This window comes from Penicillium antarcticum (genome assembly GCF_028974205.1).
Source record: "Penicillium antarcticum strain IBT 31339 chromosome Unknown utg000009l_segment0_segment0, whole genome shotgun sequence".
Lineage (NCBI taxonomy): Eukaryota > Fungi > Ascomycota > Eurotiomycetes > Eurotiales > Aspergillaceae > Penicillium > Penicillium antarcticum.
The window spans coordinates 6,650,622-6,671,789 of NW_026695307.1; the positions used below are offsets into that span (position 1 = coordinate 6,650,622).

Consider the following 21,168-nt stretch of genomic DNA (forward strand, 5'->3'; position numbering starts at 1 on the left):
AATGTATATCCACATATCCACGTTAAACCCACATGGAAAAAAGACGAACTAGAAGCCAAAAGACCCAATCAGGCTACAAAAGGACCCAATTCAGACGAGTCCAGACTTTTTCAGGAACGCTGGGTCTAGCGAACCGTGGTTGGCTTCTTCATGTAGACGTCATGATGAAAATTTCAAAAGAGCGAAAAGAGAAAGAGAGAGATCAAATAGTAGAAAAGTCGGTGAAACGTGGATATCCAAGCACCCAGAATAAGAAAGAATAAAAGAAATAATAGAGAATAGGATTGTGCACATCTCACACATCACCTACATCGATCTAAGAGATCTCCCCCCCCCCCTTAGTGCGCCCCTAAACCCTTTAGTGCCACACCCTCCCGCATTCCTCCCCCAATCATCTCCCCAAGACACCACATTGACATGAACTACTCACAATTCAATTACCCAGTCGGCGCCCAGAGCGAGGCACCTGTCTTACACTCCCCAAGGCTGAAGCGAGGCAATAGGCGAACAATCGGGCGAAAACCAACTTGGCCACCCTGATTGGCCACTCATTACGGGAGTATGAAGTATTTGCTCGGGCTCTAGGGGCCAGTGGCGACGTGAATTTTCTGCATTACGCGCACTGGGTCCAGACATCAGCCTTGGAAGGGCAAGGGTGTTATGGCGTTCTGCGTGTTATGGAGTACGGCATGTACGCATCATACCCTAACTTGCTCGGTGCATGGTACATGCATTAATACTGTATCTTGCTACTTGGTACCTGAACCGGAGGTAAGGGTCGTTCGTTCTGGGTTTCTGGCGGCGTTACCCGCTGGCTCTTCTGTTTGGGGTATTTTCGCTGTTTCTGTCTGCCGGTGATCCCGTTCATCCAGACTTGTTTCATGATTCATGATTCATGTCTGCGTGGCTGGTTCTGCGTTGGTTTGTTACTGGTTCTTATGGAGGTACCCAGGCCCTTGTTCCTTGGGTAGGCACAAGGCACTCATGCATACTCGAATCATTTGCATTCGCACATGTACGACTGCCCCAGATTAGGGATCATCACACATGCAGAGACGTTCTTTGTTTTAACGGGTTGGGGTTTGGTGATCGCCCGAATTGTACACACCCTCTTCAACACGAAGTGGCGAAGTGCAGCGTTCCGTGACCACGCGATCGGGTCTTTCTATTCTTGTAGAGTGGTCGTTTGCATCTAGATTGAGATTTACTTTGTTTCCGTCGTGTTTATTCAACTTTATTCACAGGACTCTGGGACTTCTTAAGCCATGCACACTAAATAGAAACAGCAATTTTACAAACGTCAATGTGGTATCGAAGCGAATAAGCAAGCGAATAAGAATGTCAAAGATCGAAAATAAGAATAAGAAATAAGCACGCGAAAAAATCAAACTCAAATCGGTCAGTATCAGCCGAGAAGCTTCATGTAGGGGTCTTTAATCCGACCAATACAAGCCCAGCCCCAGTCGCCTGCACTCAGTGACGTTTATACTTCTGTAGAAAAGGTCAGCCACATACCCTGAACCATTGACCGTTGGGAAACCCCTGCCACCCACGACTTGCAGCCCCGGAGTCGGGACCAGTCGGGACAGTCGGGTGTTCGTGAAACCACTCACATCTTCCATTTTGCGCCGATTACTCGGATCCAAAGTATTGCCCGCACCAAGCAGAGTCTGTCCCACAGCCTTCGAAACGCCAATTGCCGGTCTGAGGATGACAGTCGGCGCCCGTTTCCACACAGCCTTTGCTGCTGCCTTTGCACTGCCGCTTTCGACTACTTCGCCTGGTACGGCGACGATGGCGTCGCGTGCTAAAAGGAGATCGCGCTCTAGTCCGCTGAATGCTCCGCGTAGACCTTGGACCACTCCGACCGGTTGATCCGCGTACAGAGAGATCTTCTTGGCTTCGTCTTCGTCTGCGTTGTCGTCTTCGGGTAGGGCGGATGGGGTCGTGAGGAGGTCTTCAGCGCCTTGGAGGACGGTCTGGGTGCCGATGGCTAGTTTGGCGCCGAGCTTGACTAGCTCGTTGGAGGTTGTCTTGGCGAAGGCTAGTGCGCCCTTCTGGAAACTGCGGACTATCCGGCCATCTTTTTTATATTCGCGCATAGGGACCACGACTAGGTCGCGGACGCCGCTGCCGACGTTAACCAGGGACCGGATTGGGGCGAGGCCGGCTAGAACGCCGGGGAGTTGGTTTTGCTTCACGTCTGGCATCCAGATGTCGTTTAGGGTTTGGCCCATTCGGTCGAAACCGGAGATTCCGTAGATGATTACATGTCGTAGAACCATGTCCGCGCCGTCTAACACGAAGAAGTTCATGAATTCGGTTGTACGGCCGGATCGGAGGCCGGCGTAGTCAACCCGCTTGGGCTTGAAGTCTAGTTTGACTTGTACGGCGTTGATTTCGACTCGTTGGAGGAATGGGACGTCACCGGGTTTGCTGTTCTCCTCGGCGCTTTCATCTCTGAACTCAAAGAATCGACTCATGAAGTCGAGGGCGTCTTGGTCGACATGCAATCGGAGTGGAAGAACGGTGGCCTGGTAAAGTTAGATGCTGGTCTGGGCAGTAAAGGCTTGAGTAACTTACTTTTAGGACGATTTCAGACGCAGCTAGCTCTGGAATTGGCTTCACAGTCAGAATTTCAAGGTGAACCATGCTCGTACCACTCTCTTTCTCTCCGGCCTCGTGCATGTAGGTGGCGAACTTCTTCCACGTCGAAGTAGGAACATGGTCGTAGATCTCTAGGTCCTTGATCCGGACATCCAGCGAACTCTGCGTTTCCTCTGAGTCTGGCGGGAAGAGGACTAAATCAGCACAGACACCCTTGAGCTCGAAGGTCATCTTATGGTGCTTGCTCCGGTGCAGACGAAGCTTCTTCTCCCTCTTGGAGGTTGCTCGGCCCTGGCGGCTAGAAGCTCCAGTGATGGTAGTGGAGGTCGCATAACTGCCAGTCTCGCTTGTCAAATCATCAATGTCGTTATTGATCTCGCGGTGGAGTTCCCGTGGGTCCTTGTTCGCAGGAATGCCAATATAAATCGAGTTGAAGAGGAAGTCTCCGATCACGGATTCCTCTTCGTCTTCTGCCGAAGGTGATACTCGAGATCCCCTGGCACGCCGCTCTGTAGCCTTGGTCTCCACATCTTTGACAGCCTTGGAGATTGTATCTCGGGTTCGTTGCCAGTCGTACCCATCAAAGAGATTCCAGATGACATGCACATCCCGCACTCTCACTCGCAATGGACTCCGTTGGAGCTTGGTGTCATTGGAAAGACCGTATGTGTTTTGGGTAGAATCCCATCGATGCGCAGTTCCACCGACGGCGGATTGCTTCGCAAAATGATCATCCTGGAAGTCCAATTCCCCGATGCTTGAAGAGACTGAATACTGGGAATGGAAGCTATCCAGAAGCTCATGTGAACTCGCCTCCATACTTTCACCTGCAACAGCAAAGTCCCGCTTGACTGGGTAGAAATCGCTAACGTATTCAATCTCATCATTCAGCTCATTTTCCTTGTATGGCTCTTCAGAGATGGTTGTCAAGTCATCATGGTCGCTATCGGGAAGAGAATCAGCTGCGAAAGCATCTCCAGTAAACGAAGCAAACATGTCTTGGATAGGCATGACTTCTGTTCGATACTTGACATTGATATTTGGTGGTGCCGGAGGCTGAAGTCCATTGATGATGCTGATAAGCGTCTGAGTCGAATCGGCACACGTCTCCAGAATCAAGAGATCGTCTCTCAACTCAACATCCAGAGACTTGGTGCCACCTTCTCCAAGGCGAGCCAGCTTCACACCAGCTGTTGCTGATGAAATGGACGAAACAGGCACGTAGCCATTGTCTATGTATGCCTGGGATTGACTGCTTTGGGAGACGGCAGAGTCACGTTGATGCAGGTTACCAGCGTTTCCATTGTTAGATACATCATCAATGATCATCAATGATGCCTTTCTGATATCCAACGAGGCTTCGGCAGATTCCTCTCCATCCATGCTACCGACAAATTTGGCGTTGGTGAGAACAGCAAGACCCTTGGCAGGAGAATTGCGAGGGTTCAATCCAACAACGCAATCTCTAAAGACTACTGAGAGTTTGAGTGGCTTTGCAGGTGACTTGGATTTGTCACTCCTTGGTGACCCCGACATTGGCGATGGCATAGAATGTTCCGCAAGATTAGCAATAGAGTTAGCCATGTCACTGGCCAAGTCTCCACTTGTCTTGTCATTGCCAAGTCCAAGGAAGGCCGTAACAGATGGTATTGTGTACTCGACGAGCAGGTTGTGCAGCTTGATCCGGTAGGTGGGGTCCATCTCATCGGGTATGAATCGAGCCATAAGGACCGGCGGTCGTGAATTAAGTGCCGCTTCAAATTTGCTTGGTGGCCACAGTGCCTCTCCCACCAATACTTCGTCGTCATTCCGCTTCACTGTGATTGTTCCGACTTGGGCCGCAGTAAGTGAGGGCATGGTAATGATTGCCACCTCAGCGTCGGTGAGATTAATGTTGATGTCCCCAACGTCGCCGCCAATGTGTACATGTCCGTCTAACTCGCGAAGCAACACCAGGGTAAGAATCCCAGGACGGTCGTCTTCCGGTAGATACTTGGTGACATTTGAAAGACGGCTCAGCTCAACACCCAGGGATGAGAGAGGCTCTAACCCGCTGATGTCAGAAATCACTGCCTTAACGCCTGCCACGGTGACACGAAGAACAGAGCCTTGTCGTCGCTGTCGCAACAGAGTTTCCAACATGATATCGTCTTCCTCCTCGTATTTATCCTTTGACGGGGTGATCAACTTCAAAAGACGATCGAGATCAGGTTCCTTAGGTGCAAAGAGGAATTCAACGCGAATGTTGTTCAAAGTGATCTTGGCCGGGGAATCCGCTGAGTCGTCAAGAAGAAGGGGTCCGAGCAGTTTCGCCTTGTCTATTTGGATGCCAATACCTTCAAACCTGCTAACGATTTTGACAGCAGTGGTGGTGAGTTGGAGACAATGCGTTTCTCCGATGACGTCCAGTGAAATCCCACCAATTCTAGCGTTGACCTTCCACAGCGGCGAATCACTATTCACTTTTTCGGGAGCAAGAGCAGGGGTTTCGAAATGTACACCACGCTTCTTCGGAGGTGGTTGCCCGCCTTTTACCGTGGACACCGATGAGATAGAGCTTCCGAGCTCAAGAATGGTGCTCAACCCACCCATCCACCCCAGGACTTCTTCGAGGCGCTGCACATTGAGATTTACATGGAGCGGCAGCGTAGAGATATCGACCTTGGCCAAGTTTGGTGACTTGATCAAAGCGATCGAGATGTCGCCCGAAGATGCCGCGGTATCACGAGTAGATTCGCGCATCTTTAAGGTTTCGTTGAAAGAGATGAGATCTTCAGAAGCAAATCCGAACGCAAATCTCCAAACACCAAGTTTCAACTTCATAGTAGTGTTTTGGGACGAGATTCGGCCATTCAGATCGGATGCCGTGACACGAAGGATGACATCTTCCATACTATACGAGGGCGGTAGAGGTGAGCCGGAGTCCCCAGAAGAATGGGCATAGCCCGTGACATGTTCAAGAAACTTGACTGAGATATCATGGATGACCAAATGTAAAGGCGGCGTGGGTGGCGGTCGATCGTTGGGCAGTTGCTTTTCAGAGGGAGCTTTTCCAGCCAAGCTTAGAGCATGCAAAACCTTTTGCCCTATTTTTGTCAAAAGCCAACCGGTTGCGATATCAAAGTGCACGGAGACCGAGAACATTTCAACGGCAATTTCATGTGGACTAATGCTAAAGCTCGTCTGGTAAGGCTCTGGGGTCTGGGCATCTCTTCCGAACCCCGGCGACTCGCTTGAACGTCTCTCAAACCTGGTGGAGGCATAAGTCTTGGAAGCGACCAGGCTATCTTCAACCGCAGAATCCCGGAAGCTGACAGTAGAATCTATCAGGTCACTGTCCGCTCTCTGTCTTGGTGGAGTAGGTGAAGGATAGCTGGGAACTTCTTCCTCGAGTGGAGAGAAAGTAGACGGTACCCAGACTAGGATTCTGTCAAGACTGAATATTGGCTTGTTCGTTTCATTGATTCTGTAAATGTCAGGCGATGATGGAGTCGATGCCCTATCTCTGTGCACAAAAGTCTGCTCTTGATGATCCAGAGTCTGATCGACAAAGTATTCCTGTGACGGAGCTGTGATTTTCGGCGTATCATCCGATTCGATATTCACAGAGTGATAATCAGATACGCTATTCTGGTCTCCTGCAGAGTTGTATGATTCCCATGCTCCAGGCATGTTTGGCATGAAACTCTCACTTGGCTCTTGTCTGTTGGGTTCTTGGCTGATTGCACTCATATAGAGGCTTTGTGCCTCATCGTGAGAGAAATACTTAGATTCCATGAGGTCAGCATTGGGAACAGCGTCTTGTAAGCCTGTACTGCCACGCTCTGAGGTTGGAGAAGGTGTATAAGAAGGTTGTGGCGCTGCGCTTATATGAGATCTTTCATTATATTCGTTGTCGTCGTAAACATTTACATTGTGCACGGGCTGTACTGCCTCGTGAGGCTCGGAGCCAGTCTGGCTCTGATGTGAGTCGTAAAGATGGCGCACGTGAAGACTCTCTGGTCGAAGTGAAGCTTGTGAATAGTGTTCAGCATCGTAGCTCAGGCTCATGCGTTCTGGGTTGGGAGACGAGTCGCTTCTTCCACTTTGTGCTAGTTCATTCTCGCTTTGTTGTATAAATGGTGGCTGCCCGTCATCAAAGTCATCGAATTGATTGTCAATAACCGAATCGAGATACCCTGGGTTGTCTTGGAATGGGTCGTCTCCAAAGACCTGAGAGTCTTCGATATATCCGCCATGATGACTTCCCTCGGAATCCGCATCTGAAAAACGGCCGTGGGAGAAGGTTGACGCTTCTAAATCATGTCCAGTAACATTTGAACGGTAAAGGTCTTGCGGTGGTTCAAAGATAGTTGATTGTGTCATGGAGAGGGGTTCTGGGTCCGAATGATCCAGTAAAGGATGTGATGGTGATGGCGCTCTGCTTGATGGCTGACTTTCTTTTGATCGCGTTGTTGTCGGCGAGGGGGAGCCGCAAACCGGGAGTAATTCGAAAATACCATTGGGTCCGAAATCAACCCAACATTTATGTCCACGATTGAAATGAGTCGCTTCCCATTACGGGAAGGAATTCCCTCCTCTGGCTTGGCTGTGTTCTCAGATATCCCGTAGACATCGATCTCCCTGACGGTTAACAGGCCCGCAACGAGGTCCGGTTTGTCCTCTGGCTGCCTTTTAGACATCCCATCCTGTTTCAACTCCATATCCACTCGAACAGAAACATTCTTGATTGAGAGTTGTAACCGATCCACCACACCCCTAACGAAGCCAGCAACGAAGCTCGGCAACGACGTCGTCTCGCTTCCAAGACCAAGCTCATCTTCCTCCTCATCACCATAAGCCAACGGGTCATGCTGTAAGACCTGAGACTGTGACGAAATAGCAGCCCTCAACTCATCCCGCTCCTCCTTCGGCTCAGACTCGAGGAACGACTGCGCCAGATCAGTTGCTGTAGGCACCGCGGCCGAAGCAGACTTAGTTCCTCTCTCCTTCCCATGTTTCCCTAAACTCGACTCGTCCGACGAAAACCGAATATGCACATCGATACCACTGGCCTCACAAATGACCCCGCTGCTGTAGATATCGGCCGGGATGGTTATTCGTAGGAGCTGGATTCTCGCACCGAGCAGTTCACACGACGAAGGAAGGTTCAAAAGCGTCGCTAGTTTCTATCCATATCATAATGAGCTGTCAGTCCTCGCGTTTTCCACTTCATACTTGATGATCAAATGGGACCTTCTCCCCGCGGCCCGCACCAGACATCGATCACCACTCCAACCACGTCCCACTCCTGACTTCACACTCACCTCTGTTTTTAACCCGACGTCTCGTAATTCGACTGTGCTTCTTTGGCCCCAGCGGATGCCCAAGTTGTCCAGGTCCAGCGCCTCGGTGTCCACTAGGCCGACGCGGGAGAGAGCGTACTTGAGCAACCGCTTCTGAAAGAACGATGGCAGAAAGTAGCCCATCGTTAGTGCGAGCCTTGAAATGGCATCAAGGGCTGGAGGAAATCATCGAAAAGAAGCCCCGAGGGGAGTGAAGGGAGGAGAGTTCGATGACGTTCCAGGCAGCTGATAAGGGCGATAAGTGACCCGAGTCAGGCGGCGACCGTTTGTTGACCCAATGTCTTTAGTACTCTGCTTTTCTTACTTTGACTATTTGAAAGATTTAAGCAATACTGTAATAATGAGTAACGCCATGCATGCTTGCTCTTAGGTGACTATATATTGTCTTCACATCCTGTGATCAAGCTAGTCATCAGCATCAAACTCAGCAAACTCCAGGACAATCCACTCGCAGAACTTCTCAAATTCAGAGCCAAAGTCACGCAGTCGCTCGGATTTTAGTCCCTTGCCCATCACCCCATTCTGGATGCCGGTCTTCCACTCGGCCGCCGATTGATCTTCGTAGCAGCTCCACCGGATGGAGTTCTGAGCCAACATCGATAGGCCGACCAAATCCACATTTTCCAATCCCTGTAACGCTTGCCAGAAATCATGTGTCAGTCCATTGCGTCCATGGCCAAGGATTGCGGGGTCATCATTGCACAGCGAAACGGGGACGCCTCTGGATAATAGTGCTGGGAGAGGGTGGGATTTGATCGAGCTGGCGAGGCGGAGGACCTCGTTTGAGATTGGGCAGCATTCAACCAGGATTTTCTTTTCTTTGACTAGGTCGATCAGGAGAGGGTGTTTGTAAAGGGAGAAGCCATGGCCGATCCGTCGCGTGCCCAGAAGGATGGCATCGAATAGGTTGTGATCGGTCTCATCGCCATCACCCAGACATTCACCGGCGTGGAAGAAGAAGGGGATGTCAACCTCTTCTTCTGCACATTGCTTTCGGAACCAGAATAGAACCGGGACCAAGTCAACAAGTGGTCGTCCCCGATCTTCCTGTCCGACGAGATCGAACCCGCAGAACAGATCGGGGAATGCCTGCTTCGATTCAATGCATTGCTTCATACTCTGGATAATGAGGTCATTGGAAAAGCGACGAAGCGTAGTCCAGATCAGTCGAGCATCGTAAAAGTGCTTCCCTTCCTCGGACTCTTTGAACTGATCCACCACCTCTTCCATCACGCGAGCCCACTCGAGGAAGTCAGTGTCAGGCTCATCATTCCCTTGTCTCCTGTACTTGAAGTTGAACCCGATCCGGAATTCCACGTATCGGATTCCATCGGCAGCTAATTGTCCAAGCATACGGGTAAGACAGACTCGGAAGATAGGCTCGTACATAAGCAGGGAATCGATGATGGGAAAGGTATTCTGGAACAGACCCCAAATCGCATCCACTCCATGATGGTGGTGGTATGAGTGCTCGGGCATGAGTACACAGCGACTAGTCAGCCAATCCCGGAACCCCTTCTCGCCTCCATTGGGGAAAGATGAAGCAGCCTTCTGGATCGAGATCAATGACGAAGGCTCGTATGTCTGAGTCCAGATACTTGGCTTTTCCTCTGAAACACTAGGTGGCTGCGATGAATACTGGAACGTCAAGGGCGCAGAGTCCAAGTCTTTCTGTGTGATCAATGGACCCGGGGCAGTCATGTGTATGCCGGGCGTGGAGAAAGCCTGATCAAGCAAGAATTCGATATCGAACATGGCATCCATGTGCGCGTGAAGAAGAGAACCCTTCGGCATCTTCTCCACAATCTTCCACAACTTGGTTTTCTCCATGTGCCCTTTGGCCAGGTTAAACATCACGCCCGGGTAGAGAATCTCATCTGCCTGGTGGGCGGCAGCTTCGTCTAATCCACTGGTCCATACTTCGTTCTGCTCCTGGGCTCGGATCTGTGAAACGATCTTCGATGCCCGGGCGGCTATAGGCGACAGTGATTTGCGGAGGTTTGCATCTGGGGAAATCAGTTTGGCTATACAGGAGCTGGAGGGAGGGTAGGGAACTACCATGACGTCTTTTTTGCTCTTCCACGATTAAAGCATCGCGACCTTTCAGATATTGCTGAATAAAGGGGTCACCAAACTGGGGGATACCCTCTTCGATTTCCCATTCGTTGTCCATGTTGTTGTTAAGAAGAAGTTCGGAGGGGCAGAAGCTCCCCGCCTTTCCCCTTCCGACTGTCTGGGTATTCTTTGTTGTCTGATTCACCTACTCTAAACATTGGAAATTACTATTATTCTTATTCTTTATTTATTTATTTTGATTGGACCAATTTGCCCAAGTCAGCCTCATTAAACCCTGTTATAGTTTCTTCCGCTGACCGTCGGTCTACGAGATATATTGACCCCGGGGTTCGCCGCTAAGATTCCTTGATATAATCTTGTGATATACAATTGACACCGATAACTTGGACAAATAACAGAGAACACAGAAATGAGTGCCAAGCTAACTATCAGCCCGTGGATATCAAGTGGACTCTCGGGCCTTTACCGCTTATCGAGTCTCCAGTTTTTCAACGCTAATTTCACCCTAAATGCCCTTCTGATAATCACACAATGCCCGTTTCTGCGAACTTCCTCTCGTTATTTCAGTCACACAACAGTCGAGGAACTGCTCTAGTGACCCTCGGCCCAAATGCTAAAAATTCTCAGAGCACGCGACCCCACAAACGCGTATAATAAACAGTGCGGAGACACTTTCCAATCGCCTAGTCTGATCTACACGCGACCAATCACCAGCCCGACATGGGTCAAAATGGGTCGGTGGCAAGATATCTCTACCTAAACAGAGCTAGGCCACCGAGATAGTGCAACACTCTTATCAACCGGCTCCAAATCTGTGGTTACATGTGGCTCTAGCTGGCGCTGAATGGCTCTGGGTGGCTCGAGGTGAGACGGGAGCCCCGTCGGCCTGTCCGTTCATTGGAGTGCAGACCCCAGACCTGGACGAGAATGGGGAGGTCTCCGGTGGCTAGCCTTGTTCCTATCCCTGTAGTCTACTTTAATCTTTTTTCCAGAATCCCCGCACAGAGAAATGCCTCGCGTGGCAAGTGGAAAATAGAAAAATAAATTGGGGTGTCAGATAAGTTCGAGATAACTGGCTCTTGTATAAAACCCTGTCTTCGCAGATCTCCCCTTGCTGCTCCGGCGGGTCTTGTCTTCTTTTTGAGTCTTCAGCTCTTCTAAACTGAGTTTGTGTCTGATTCTTCACACTTGAGACAATGGATAAAACCCCAGAGGCTACTACGGCTCCGGCTGTGCCTCATGACCCTGTGTTGGATCCAGAGCACCAACATCACCACACCCATCAGCACCATACTACTTTCGCCGAAGAAGGTCGTACAGATGAAGTCGTCTACTCCAACGATGTTCAATTCGAGAAAGGTGTAGTCCCCGAGCCAACACCACTTGATCACGGCAGCAAATCCAGCTCAAGAGACGAGGAAGCTGGTGAGAACTATCCCCAGCGAACATGGTATCGGCGCGCGATGAAGCAATGGAGACACGCTGTACATGCATTGGTTTTTATTCTATTTACCGGGTGAGTTGATCGAGTCTACTGGCATTTGGAAAGATGGGTATCAACACCCTTGAAACAGAGACTTATGCTTCTTTTAGCTGGTGGATTGCTGGTCTCATTCTGCATCGATATGACCTTGGATGGCTCATCCCATTCCTCCTATGGCTCGCCATCACCCTGCGTCTTATATTTTTCTATATCCCTATCACCATCGTGACGAAGCCTATGAACTTTGTATGGGCACACACTGCCCGTGTGGTCGTGCGTGCCATCCCAGACAGGTTGAGGACGCCCGCAGGCGCCCTGGTATGCATTGCAGTAATCATCATCGGAGCATTCGCCTCCCCAGAATCCGAAGATAACACACGAGCCAGCCGTGCCGTCAGTCTCTTCGGTATGGTCGTCTTCATCTTCGGTCTGTGGCTCACATCCCGCAACCGCAAGAAGATCGTCTGGCACACCGTCATCGTCGGCATGCTGTCGCAGTTCATCGTTGCCCTCTTCGTGCTCCGCTCCGGCGCAGGTTACGACATCTTCAACTTCATCTCCGAGCTAGCTCGTGACCTCCTCGGCTTCGCTATTGACGGTGTAACCTTCCTAACCAGCGATGAATTCTACGCCACCACGAAGCCCTTTGCCCCTGCAAACTTCTTCCTGATCAGCGTTATCCCGGCCATCATCTTCTTCGTATCCATCGTCCAGCTCTTATACTACACTAGTATCCTGCAATGGTTCATCGGCAAATTCGCCGTCTTCTTCTTCTGGAGCATGCGTGTCTCCGGCGCCGAAGCCGTCGTCGCTGCCGCATCACCCTTCATCGGCCAAGGTGAATCAGCAATGCTCATCCGCCCCTTCATCGCCCACCTCACAATGGCCGAACTGCACCAAGTCATGTGCTCGGGTTTCGCTACAATCGCCGGAAGTGTCTTGATCGCCTATATCAGCATGGGCGTCAACCCTCAAGCCCTAGTCAGCTCGTGTGTCATGAGTATCCCCGCCTCCCTGGCCGTGTCGAAGCTGCGTTGGCCGGAAGAAGAAGAAACCCTCACAGCGGGTCGTGTCGTCGTCCCCGATAACGAAGAGCACAAGTCCTCCAACGCCCTGCACGCTTTCTCCAGTGGTGCCTGGCTCGGTCTGAAGATCGCTGCTATGATCGGCGCCACCCTGCTCTGTATCATCTCCCTGGTCGGTCTGGTCAACGGCCTTCTCACCTGGTGGGGCAGGTATCTAAATATCAACGACCCCCCTCTGACCCTGGAATTGATCGTCGGATACATCTGCTACCCGATTGCCTTCCTGCTGGGTGTTTCCCGTAACGGGGATCTCCTCAAAGTCGGCCAGTTGATTGGTCTAAAGCTCGTTACCGTATGTCCCCTTTCATTCCCTATTCGCCTTTTATATCACCATCTAATCATAGTCACAGAACGAATTTGTCGCCTACAACGCCCTCCAGAATGACGAAGCCTATGCTAATCTCACTGACCGCTCCCGTCTTATTGCTACTTATGCGCTCTGCGGTTTCGCTAATATCGGATCACTGGGTAACCAAATTGGTGTGCTGGCGCAGATCTCGCCTGGTCGTGGTGGTGATGTGTCGCGTGTCGCGTTTAGTGCTATGATCACCGGTGCTATTAGTACTTTTACTAGTGCTACTATTGCTGGTCTGCTTATCACTAATGAAAAGCAGTATTTCACTACTACTTAACTGGTTGTTGGTTAATTTGCTAGGTGGATTTTGTTTTTAATATAATATTATATTTGAGTATATACATGTTGGGCCTGTGTGTATTATACTGGTCGTGTCGTCATACTCGTACAGTTGAAGTCAAGTGTACGTTTATATCACATGGTATGTCAAAAATTCCTCTTGATCCATGAAATTTCACTACTACAACCACAAAGTACGCATCTTAACACAAGCATACACCCTAATGCAACAATACACTACACTAACCCCACAAATCTAAGACAAGAGGGCCACCCCCAAAGCCAAAAAAAAAAAGCAAACAACCCAGAATCAAATCTTCAATTCACGGGATACCAAGAACATGCCACGCCTGTACTTGAATGTGCGAAACTCCCAGCGAGTCACCAAATAAAAATAAGACGACAAAAGCAACCAGAAAAAGAAAACTCCCAGGCCCATGGATGTGACCGTTATGCATGTGCAGCACGTTCTCAGACCCCCGAGTGGGCACCTGGACCAACCGACGCCAATGCAGAATGAATACAAAAGGACATGCTATGCACTGTTCAGTCTAATCGTCAAGATCGCGGTGGCGGGCCAGGACGTGGCGCTTGAATTCTTCCTGGTTTGAGTCCCAGAGTTCGGCGGCTTGGGCGTTCAAGGGGCTCGCGCTGTATTTCGTCAGTATATGTTCATGTCCATGTTCATTGCATTGGGCTAATGGGATGGGGTGGGTATGTGCTTACTTGTTCGGTTCACCAAGGAGACTCTGCAAGCTAAGCAGTACGCTCTGGACATTGTAGACGGCACTCCACTTATCCTTGAGGATATCGAGACAGATACGTCCCGAAAAGTCGAAGTTGGGGTGGTAGATTGGGGTCTTGAAGAGAACGGTGGGGGGCGAGTAGGGGTAGTTGTTAGGGAAAGCGAAGGAGAGCTTGAGGGTCAGGCCTTCGTAGGGTGTCTCGGTTGGGCCGGTGATTGTTGCTGTCCACGAAAGGAGGTTGCCGTCTGCGTCCGGGAAGGCGGAGATGCCGGGGGATGGGGAGAGCATGAGCTGCATCAGTTCGGCTTGGAGGCTGCACGCATAAAAGAGATATTGTCAGTATGTTGGTTCCAAAGAGGGGAAAACTGGCACATGGGCTCTGTGCAGCGCGTTTGCGCTGGGGACGAACCGCTTGGTCACGCTTTGCGTGTCGCTTCTTTGGCCGGTGGCGTTGAGCTTGGATTGCTCCAGTGCGTCGGGCGCTGAGTTCTGGGTGTCTTCCATGCTGTAATCCATGTTGGAGGATAAGAGTCAAGGGTCGGAGGTGGTGTTAAGGTAGACTGGAATGCTGGTGTAGCGAGGTTGGAATGACGCCGGATTCGTCAAGTGATCCGCTGAGAACGTCAGATGGGAGGAACCAGAGACCGAGAGACCCAGAGATCGAGAGGGGTGGGAATATTAGAGATTATTGAAGTTAAGAGATAGTTAAGGGTCCAAGTCTGAGTACAGAAAGAAGTCAAAGAAAAAGCCCAAGTGGATTTGTTTACTACTAAGCGCCCCAGCAACGAGACCCCGCTACGAACTTGGTAAGCACAATATGCCATGCCATTCAGAGCCAGCATATAATTGATCTCGGGTAGGGTAGAATAGCTAGAAGGGTTAATGTATAATTTTAAATCTATTTTCAAAGGCTTCGAGCAGGAAATGCAGGCCGATCTGACAGTTAGTGCGATCGGAGTCCATGCGGGTCTGTGCAGTTTCAAATCTATAAGAACTACATAAAGCAGCTATACGAAGTTTACATATACATATATCAAGGATGCTTCGAATCCCTACACAACATGTACAGTACTTACGGCCAGTGGTAGTCAACACACTTCCCGATCAGGATAAAGTGGCCCGCGTATCCCGCGTCCCTTGCGCGTTCAGCCTCATCCCTGCTTCAACCACTCATGATGCCCTTTTAATCTCGAGTATCCCCTGTTAGGTTCAAAGCTCATGGTGAGCTTCCTCCACAATGCAGCATTCGCAGCTTGCTCCGCTCCCAAACGATGTGCCGTTTCGCATCGTGTCCAAGACCATCGGCCAAGGTGCCTATGCCTGGTAAGGCATCCCCTCTTCGTCGCGAACCAGTGCTAACGTGTTTTGGTACCTCGCAGCATCAAGAAAGCGTGCCCACTCGATTCAGATAACCCTGTCTTCGCAGTCAAGTATATTCATAAAGATTACGCCGCCCGCCACGGGAAAATCAGCGCAAGACAGCTACAGTTGGAGGTGACGGTACACAAACATGTCTCTGGCCATGGCAATATCATCAACTTCTACCAAACAGGCGAAGACAGCGTGTGGCGTTGGATCGCGATGGAGTTGGCTGAAGGCGGGGATCTCTTCGATAAGATCGAGGCGGACGAGGGTGTGGGTGAGGACATTGCCCACGTCTATTTCTCCCAACTCGTCAGTGCTGTGAGCTTCATGCACTCCAAAGGCGTGGGGCACCGCGATATCAAGCCTGAGAATATGTTGCTGACCGGAGATGGCAACCTGAAGATTGCGGACTTCGGTCTGGCCGCGCTGTTCGAGTACAAGGGCACGCGCAAGCTATCTACCACGTTCTGTGGGAGTCCGCCGTACATCGCGCCTGAGGTCATTACGAGCAGCACTCGAGGCCAGAACAAGGGATCTGGATATCATCCCGATCTGGTTGATATTTGGTCTTGTGGGATTGTGCTATTCGTTCTCTTGGCAGGCAATACGCCTTGGGATAGTCCCACGGACGATAGCTTCGAGTATCACGAATATGTGGCGACAAATTCACGAACAACAGATGAGCTTTGGCAGAAGTTACCACCGGCCACTTTATCACTGCTGCGTGGCATGCTGACAGTTGATCCCAAGAGTCGGTTCTCGCTGGAGGATGTACGGAGACATCCTTGGTATACACGCGCCAACAAGTTCCTGTCCGCTGATGGCAAGTTGAGAGATCCCATCAATCTTGCTACTTCCATGTTTGAGTCACTTCATATCGATTTCAGCCAGGATCCTCTTTCCCAATCGCGGAAGGGAGCTAGTCGAAGCTTTGACCAGATGGATATGGATATTGATGACAGCGCAAATGCAGGAGGGTTCTCCTCAACACAGCCGGAGATGCTGGGTGGTGGAATGTTGATGGACTGGGACAACCCACAGGAACCAGACGTCTTCTCTTCAACCCAGCCTACCGGGAAACAATTTGCCTCGCAAGATGCAGTTATGGCAGGCCATCTCGAGGACGAGCCGTCCATGTCACAGTTCTCACAGCAGCCTTCAGTGCCAGTGAGCCGTACCCAGAACGCACAGAAGTTCCAGGATATTGTTCCCTCGCGCCCAATGACCCGGTTTTACTCCGCGTGGGAGCTCAAGCTTCTCGTGCCTCTCATTTGTGAGGCACTTCATCGACTCGGAGTTCCCGTTCCGAGTGTCCCTGCTGTTATTGCCGGAGATAGTTCTGCCATGATCCGGGTGATTGCCAAGGATGGTCGGATGTGTCCGTTGCAGGGTAAGGTACTCATCGAATGTGTTTCAGAGGGCGTATTCGAGGTTGAGTTCATCAAAATCAAAGGCGATCCGCTAGAATGGCGACGTTTCTTTAAAAAGGTGGCCATTCTCTGCAAAGAGGCTGTCTTCCGACCAGATGAGTAACAGTGTTGCTATCCATGGATGCCATATACTGTCATCTCTTTTTCTATCTCCCTATCGTGGATTTATTTTTGCTTTAATGTACGAATTATGACTGATTGATGGTGGGAAGATTGGGCCAGGCTGGAGTTTGGCTGTGGGAAACACCAGATATCTGTTTATGTTTAATATGCACATAGCTTGAATCATAGGTTTGATCTCGCATTTGAGTTGCGGCTAAAAGCAGTAGTTCGATCCAGGGTTTGAGCCTGAGCTTAATCTAGTTCTGTTTACCTTCAATAATCAAGTCCAGTGGGATATAGTCCAGTGGATCGGATAAATTTCCCGAGCTTACTCTCACATTGTCACCAGCCCATCACCTATACTTTTGTACTCAAGCCCATAAACCCACGTGACGGTCTGGACTCGCAGATCATCGCGGGGGGGGGGCAAACACAACCTCATCAAAGGACAAACCAACCCCCTTATCCTCAATGCAGTTGTCCCCTCGGCATGGATAAGCTGCCGGTAGAGATTCTATCCAAAATCATCGACCGTAGGCAACCTCCCCAAACCTCCCCGCAGAGCTGATCGGAAAATCAGTCCTCACCCCGCGAGAGAAGGTCCAGCTTCAATGCATCAATAAGACTTTCTTTGACCTCGCCCGCGATAATAGTCAGTGGCGACTACACTGCTATGACCAGTCTTTGGCTGCCCGCCAGGCTTTCCGCCCGGCCCGCGAGTCCGAAAGTTTGCTTTCCGATGCGGCATCGCTGACCAACTTGGGTCAGGACTCGCTGCGTGATCTGATTCAGCCTTCTGTGACCGCTTCAAATGATTTTGAGGATCGCGGTGTGACTTGGGGGGAAAGGGCCCGCGCGGCCACTGATTGGGATTCTTCCGCCAGGGGGGAGCACGTTGATTGGTATTCCGAGTATATTGCTCGCCAGGGTCCTATCTCGTTGACATGGACTCAGCAGCCGCTGGTCCGTAATGGCGATGGGAAAAATGGGCAGGCTTATGAGGTTAAAGGCATAGGTCTGCTTAAGGATTGGAGTTCGGCGAGACAGAATAAGATCGTTGCTCCGCTTGACGATGGCAGTGTGTGCATATGGGATTTAAATCATTCGCATTCTGCTGACTCGCAGGCAAGCAAGGGCAAGATCTTGGGGATTAGTGAGCCCGGGTTGCTTATGAAGAATCTGTCTGGGCGTCGTGATCCTTCTTCGAAGTCTTCGTTGGACTTTATCAACCTGGGTGAAGGCGTTAGTGTGGATTCACTGCGGCAAAGAGCGTACCTTGCAATTGGAAATGTTCTCAATGAAGTTGACCTGGAGACAATGAAAGTAATTTCGCAGCAACGCTATCCGTGGTCCATCTTTGCACTTTCACAGGAAACAGATTACTCCGTGCCTTTGACACTAGCCACAACACTGAGCCTGCAAATATACGACGCTCGACTATCTGCCGTTGAGGAAGAAGAGGCAATCAGCTCACGATGTGAAAAGGTTCTCGGTTCAAGTGACTTGGTTTCAGGCATCTTTGCTCACTCCGATTCGCCCTTACTCAAACTCCAACCAAATGGACAACCACCCAGACGCATTCGCAGTCCAGAACCATCAGAACCGGGAGCCAACTATGCTCCCCTCTTCCAACCAGGCCCTCTTTCCATCCTGCACCCCCCAGCTCCTCATGTAAATACCATTCTCCTCGCAGGTCGCTTCCCCAGCATATTATGCTACGACCGCCGTTTCTTCCCGCGGCTACAGACCACAGTCCATTCCGGAGGTCGATTATGCGGTCTTGCTTCTGTTCCAGCGCCTCGATTCCCTGTCTTCTCAGATGCCACTTACCCAGAATCTCACGCCGTCGTGGCATGCGGTGAATACAATGGCCGAGGCTCATTAGAGTTATACAGCCTGAAGTCAGAATCAGAAAAGAGCTACAGTCCCTCGAACATGACATCTAATCTCAACTCGGAATATAAAAACCGACAGAGCGCCGCCAGTTCCAAGTTGCTGTCTGTGGGTTCTCATGGGAATCGTATCGTCTTCTCTGATGCCGAGGGCAATATCAAATGGACCGAAAGAGATGGTCGTTCAGAGGTCCGTCGGTGGAATATCAATACATCCCAACCGCAGATCCCATTCGGTCGTCGCAGTGGACAGCCAACATCTGGACAAAATGATCAAGACGATGAACCCCGCGGTCTCTGGCCGGGTTCGAACTCTCCAAGTAACAATGAGGTCGCCCGAAAAGTTCTACCAACGGGTGGTAATCTCACTGGAGATGAGCTGCTCGTATGGACAGGCGAGCGTATTGGCCGGCTCAAATTCTCAACCCCGGAGGACTATGAGACGGAACTTGATGACGGCTATCAGTCCGAAGACGATGTATTCATGCATGCCGAAGTCGACGAGGCTACTCGCGAGGCTATGCGACATAAGCGCCGTGATGACTGGGAAAAAGAACAGAGGTACCAAGATAGCATGCGACGTGCGCTTGAGAGACAGGCGGATGAGGTGCGCTGGATGGGTACTCGGGGGTTGGGGCTTGGTTGATAAACTGTGATTTAATTTGTTCTAATACCCTGTATCCTGATTTCTCTCTTTGTCGCGTTGAATGCTATCTTGTAGGTTGGATCAGGCATAGTGGCCCTGAAATTTGAAACGCCGGCTACCTAGACGGTCAATTTCGATTGACTAAACATGTATCACGCACATGAAATGAAACAATCCCCAAGGACTACACTGTAAATAGCCCCTTGCCCGAAGTCCAGTCCCGAACACCAAATTGGGTTTTATAGACCTCGGAGGAAGAATTTCCCCATCTGGTCCCGAGGCTTAACAATCCGCCGGGTCCGGCTCCCCACGCATCACGAGCATTTCTAATGCGCTTGTCAGCCGTTGACTCAGGTTCTACGCGATTCTTCTTTTCCTCTCACACTTTGCATTTTGCTTCCTTCCCAGCTTTCAATTCATACTTACACTTTGTATAATCCTTGTACCCTCCGCTTCGGTACAATCCATCTACCTTGCAATTGCGCAGTGAGGGGCAAAAGTGCCACTCCATACTCCGACCACAATGCCTTCCCCTGCGGATATCGCACACCAATTTGACTCAATTGAGGACACAATTGCAGCATTTAGTGAGTTTCCCGTCTATTTGGACGTTCTCCTCCCCCATCGCGGGCGGAATCCGCTGGCGGGGTACTCCAATTCGACCAGATAACTGACTGTGACGCACAGAGAATGGAGAATTTATCATTGTCCTTGATTCGCAAGACCGCGAGAATGAAGGCGACCTGATCATTGCCGCTGAGTCTATCACGGCCGCGCAAATGGCCTTCCTGGTCCGCTATACAAGGTAAGAGCGCCACCCACCATCGGGATTTGCATGGAATACCTCCAACACATAACCCCTCCTACTTATCTCCCGCCCCGCAATGGCACACAAGCACTACACGTGCAGCAAAGCATATAATTGACCAAACGTACTGACCCTCGCAGTGGTTTAATATGCGCACCGATCACACCAGAGCTCGCCACCCGCCTCGCCCTCCCACAGATGGTCACTGAAAACGCCGACCCAAAGTGCACAGCCTACACAATCACAATCGACTCCAGCGACGACAGTGTAACAACAGGAATCTCCGCCGAAGACCGCGCCCTGACCTGCCGAACACTGGCCTCGCCCACCGCGCAAATCGACTCCTTCCGCCGGCCAGGCCATATCATCCCGCTGCAGGCGCGTCCTGGTGGTGTGCGCGAGCGGACGGGTCACACCGAGGCTGCGGTTGACTTTTGCAAGCTTGCTGGGAAGGCGCCTGCTGGTGTTATTGCTGAGCTTGTTGAGGATGGGGAGGTTGTTGCGGGTGTTCCCGAAATTGGTGGAAATAATGGTATGATGCGTCGTGATGGGTGTTTGGCTTTTGGTAAGAAGTGGGGGATTAAGGTGTGTACTATTGAGGATTTGGTGGATTATTTGGTTAAGACTGAGGGGGCTGGTGTTGCTAATGGGAAGCATTGAGGGTTGAGGTCTTGTTGGTTTTGTCTTGCCCTTTGCTTTTAGGGTTTGTGTGTTCTTGGGTACCTTGTACATCACTACGCCTTCTCCTTGATACCTTTCGATGAATACATGCATATACATAGCGTCGGGTTTATGTTGACGTAGGTTGTGGAATGCACAGTGATTGTAGAATGAACAGTAGTTGATCGCAGAAATGGCATTGCTAGTTTGTGTGGGTATCTATCATTTTCGGCGTGTAATGTACAAAGGGCAAATGCCAGATCAGAAGTGTAAATATCAAAGCTGAGAT

General features: G+C 50.6%; 7 protein-coding genes across 7 annotated transcripts; 4 read left to right on the forward strand and 3 right to left on the reverse strand.

Moving 5' to 3' along the window:
* Window positions 1-1,483: 1,483 nt before the first annotated feature.
* Window positions 1,484-8,075, reverse strand: atg2 (uncharacterized protein; the record flags this gene model as incomplete). Its single annotated transcript, XM_058468924.1, has 5 exons — window positions 1,484-1,491; window positions 1,550-2,534; window positions 2,584-7,027; window positions 7,087-7,775; window positions 7,914-8,075. The coding sequence occupies 5 exons, from the start codon at window positions 8,073-8,075 to the stop codon at window positions 1,484-1,486; spliced, it is 6,288 nt and encodes a 2,095-aa protein (XP_058316770.1).
* Window positions 8,076-8,357: 282 nt separating this feature from the next.
* On the reverse strand, window positions 8,358-10,125 carry N7508_010865 (putative CECR1 family adenosine deaminase; the record flags this gene model as incomplete). Its single annotated transcript, XM_058468925.1, has 2 exons — window positions 8,358-9,958; window positions 10,011-10,125. 2 exons carry the CDS (start codon window positions 10,123-10,125, stop codon window positions 8,358-8,360), a joined length of 1,716 nt encoding a protein of 571 aa, XP_058316771.1.
* A 1,099-nt stretch (window positions 10,126-11,224) lies between these two features.
* On the forward strand, window positions 11,225-13,228 carry N7508_010866 (NupC/NupG family nucleoside CNT transporter; the record flags this gene model as incomplete). Its single annotated transcript, XM_058468926.1, has 3 exons — window positions 11,225-11,544; window positions 11,622-12,888; window positions 12,947-13,228. 3 exons carry the CDS (start codon window positions 11,225-11,227, stop codon window positions 13,226-13,228), a joined length of 1,869 nt encoding a protein of 622 aa, XP_058316772.1.
* A 553-nt stretch (window positions 13,229-13,781) lies between these two features.
* Window positions 13,782-14,492, reverse strand: N7508_010867 (putative ubiquitin conjugating enzyme (UbcK); the record flags this gene model as incomplete). The annotated part of the gene is made up of 3 exons (XM_058468927.1): window positions 13,782-13,881; window positions 13,957-14,289; window positions 14,386-14,492. The coding sequence occupies 3 exons, from the start codon at window positions 14,490-14,492 to the stop codon at window positions 13,782-13,784; spliced, it is 540 nt and encodes a 179-aa protein (XP_058316773.1).
* Window positions 14,493-15,213: 721 nt separating this feature from the next.
* On the forward strand, window positions 15,214-16,874 carry N7508_010868 (uncharacterized protein; the record flags this gene model as incomplete). The annotated part of the gene is made up of 2 exons (XM_058468928.1): window positions 15,214-15,299; window positions 15,356-16,874. The coding sequence occupies 2 exons, from the start codon at window positions 15,214-15,216 to the stop codon at window positions 16,872-16,874; spliced, it is 1,605 nt and encodes a 534-aa protein (XP_058316774.1).
* Window positions 16,875-17,363: 489 nt separating this feature from the next.
* On the forward strand, window positions 17,364-19,411 carry N7508_010869 (uncharacterized protein; the record flags this gene model as incomplete). Its single annotated transcript, XM_058468929.1, has 2 exons — window positions 17,364-17,406; window positions 17,454-19,411. 2 exons carry the CDS (start codon window positions 17,364-17,366, stop codon window positions 19,409-19,411), a joined length of 2,001 nt encoding a protein of 666 aa, XP_058316775.1.
* Window positions 19,412-19,934: 523 nt separating this feature from the next.
* On the forward strand, window positions 19,935-20,879 carry N7508_010870 (3,4-dihydroxy-2-butanone-4-phosphate synthase RIB3; the record flags this gene model as incomplete). The annotated part of the gene is made up of 3 exons (XM_058468930.1): window positions 19,935-19,998; window positions 20,099-20,216; window positions 20,360-20,879. 3 exons carry the CDS (start codon window positions 19,935-19,937, stop codon window positions 20,877-20,879), a joined length of 702 nt encoding a protein of 233 aa, XP_058316776.1.
* Between the last annotated feature and the right edge of the window lie 289 nt (window positions 20,880-21,168).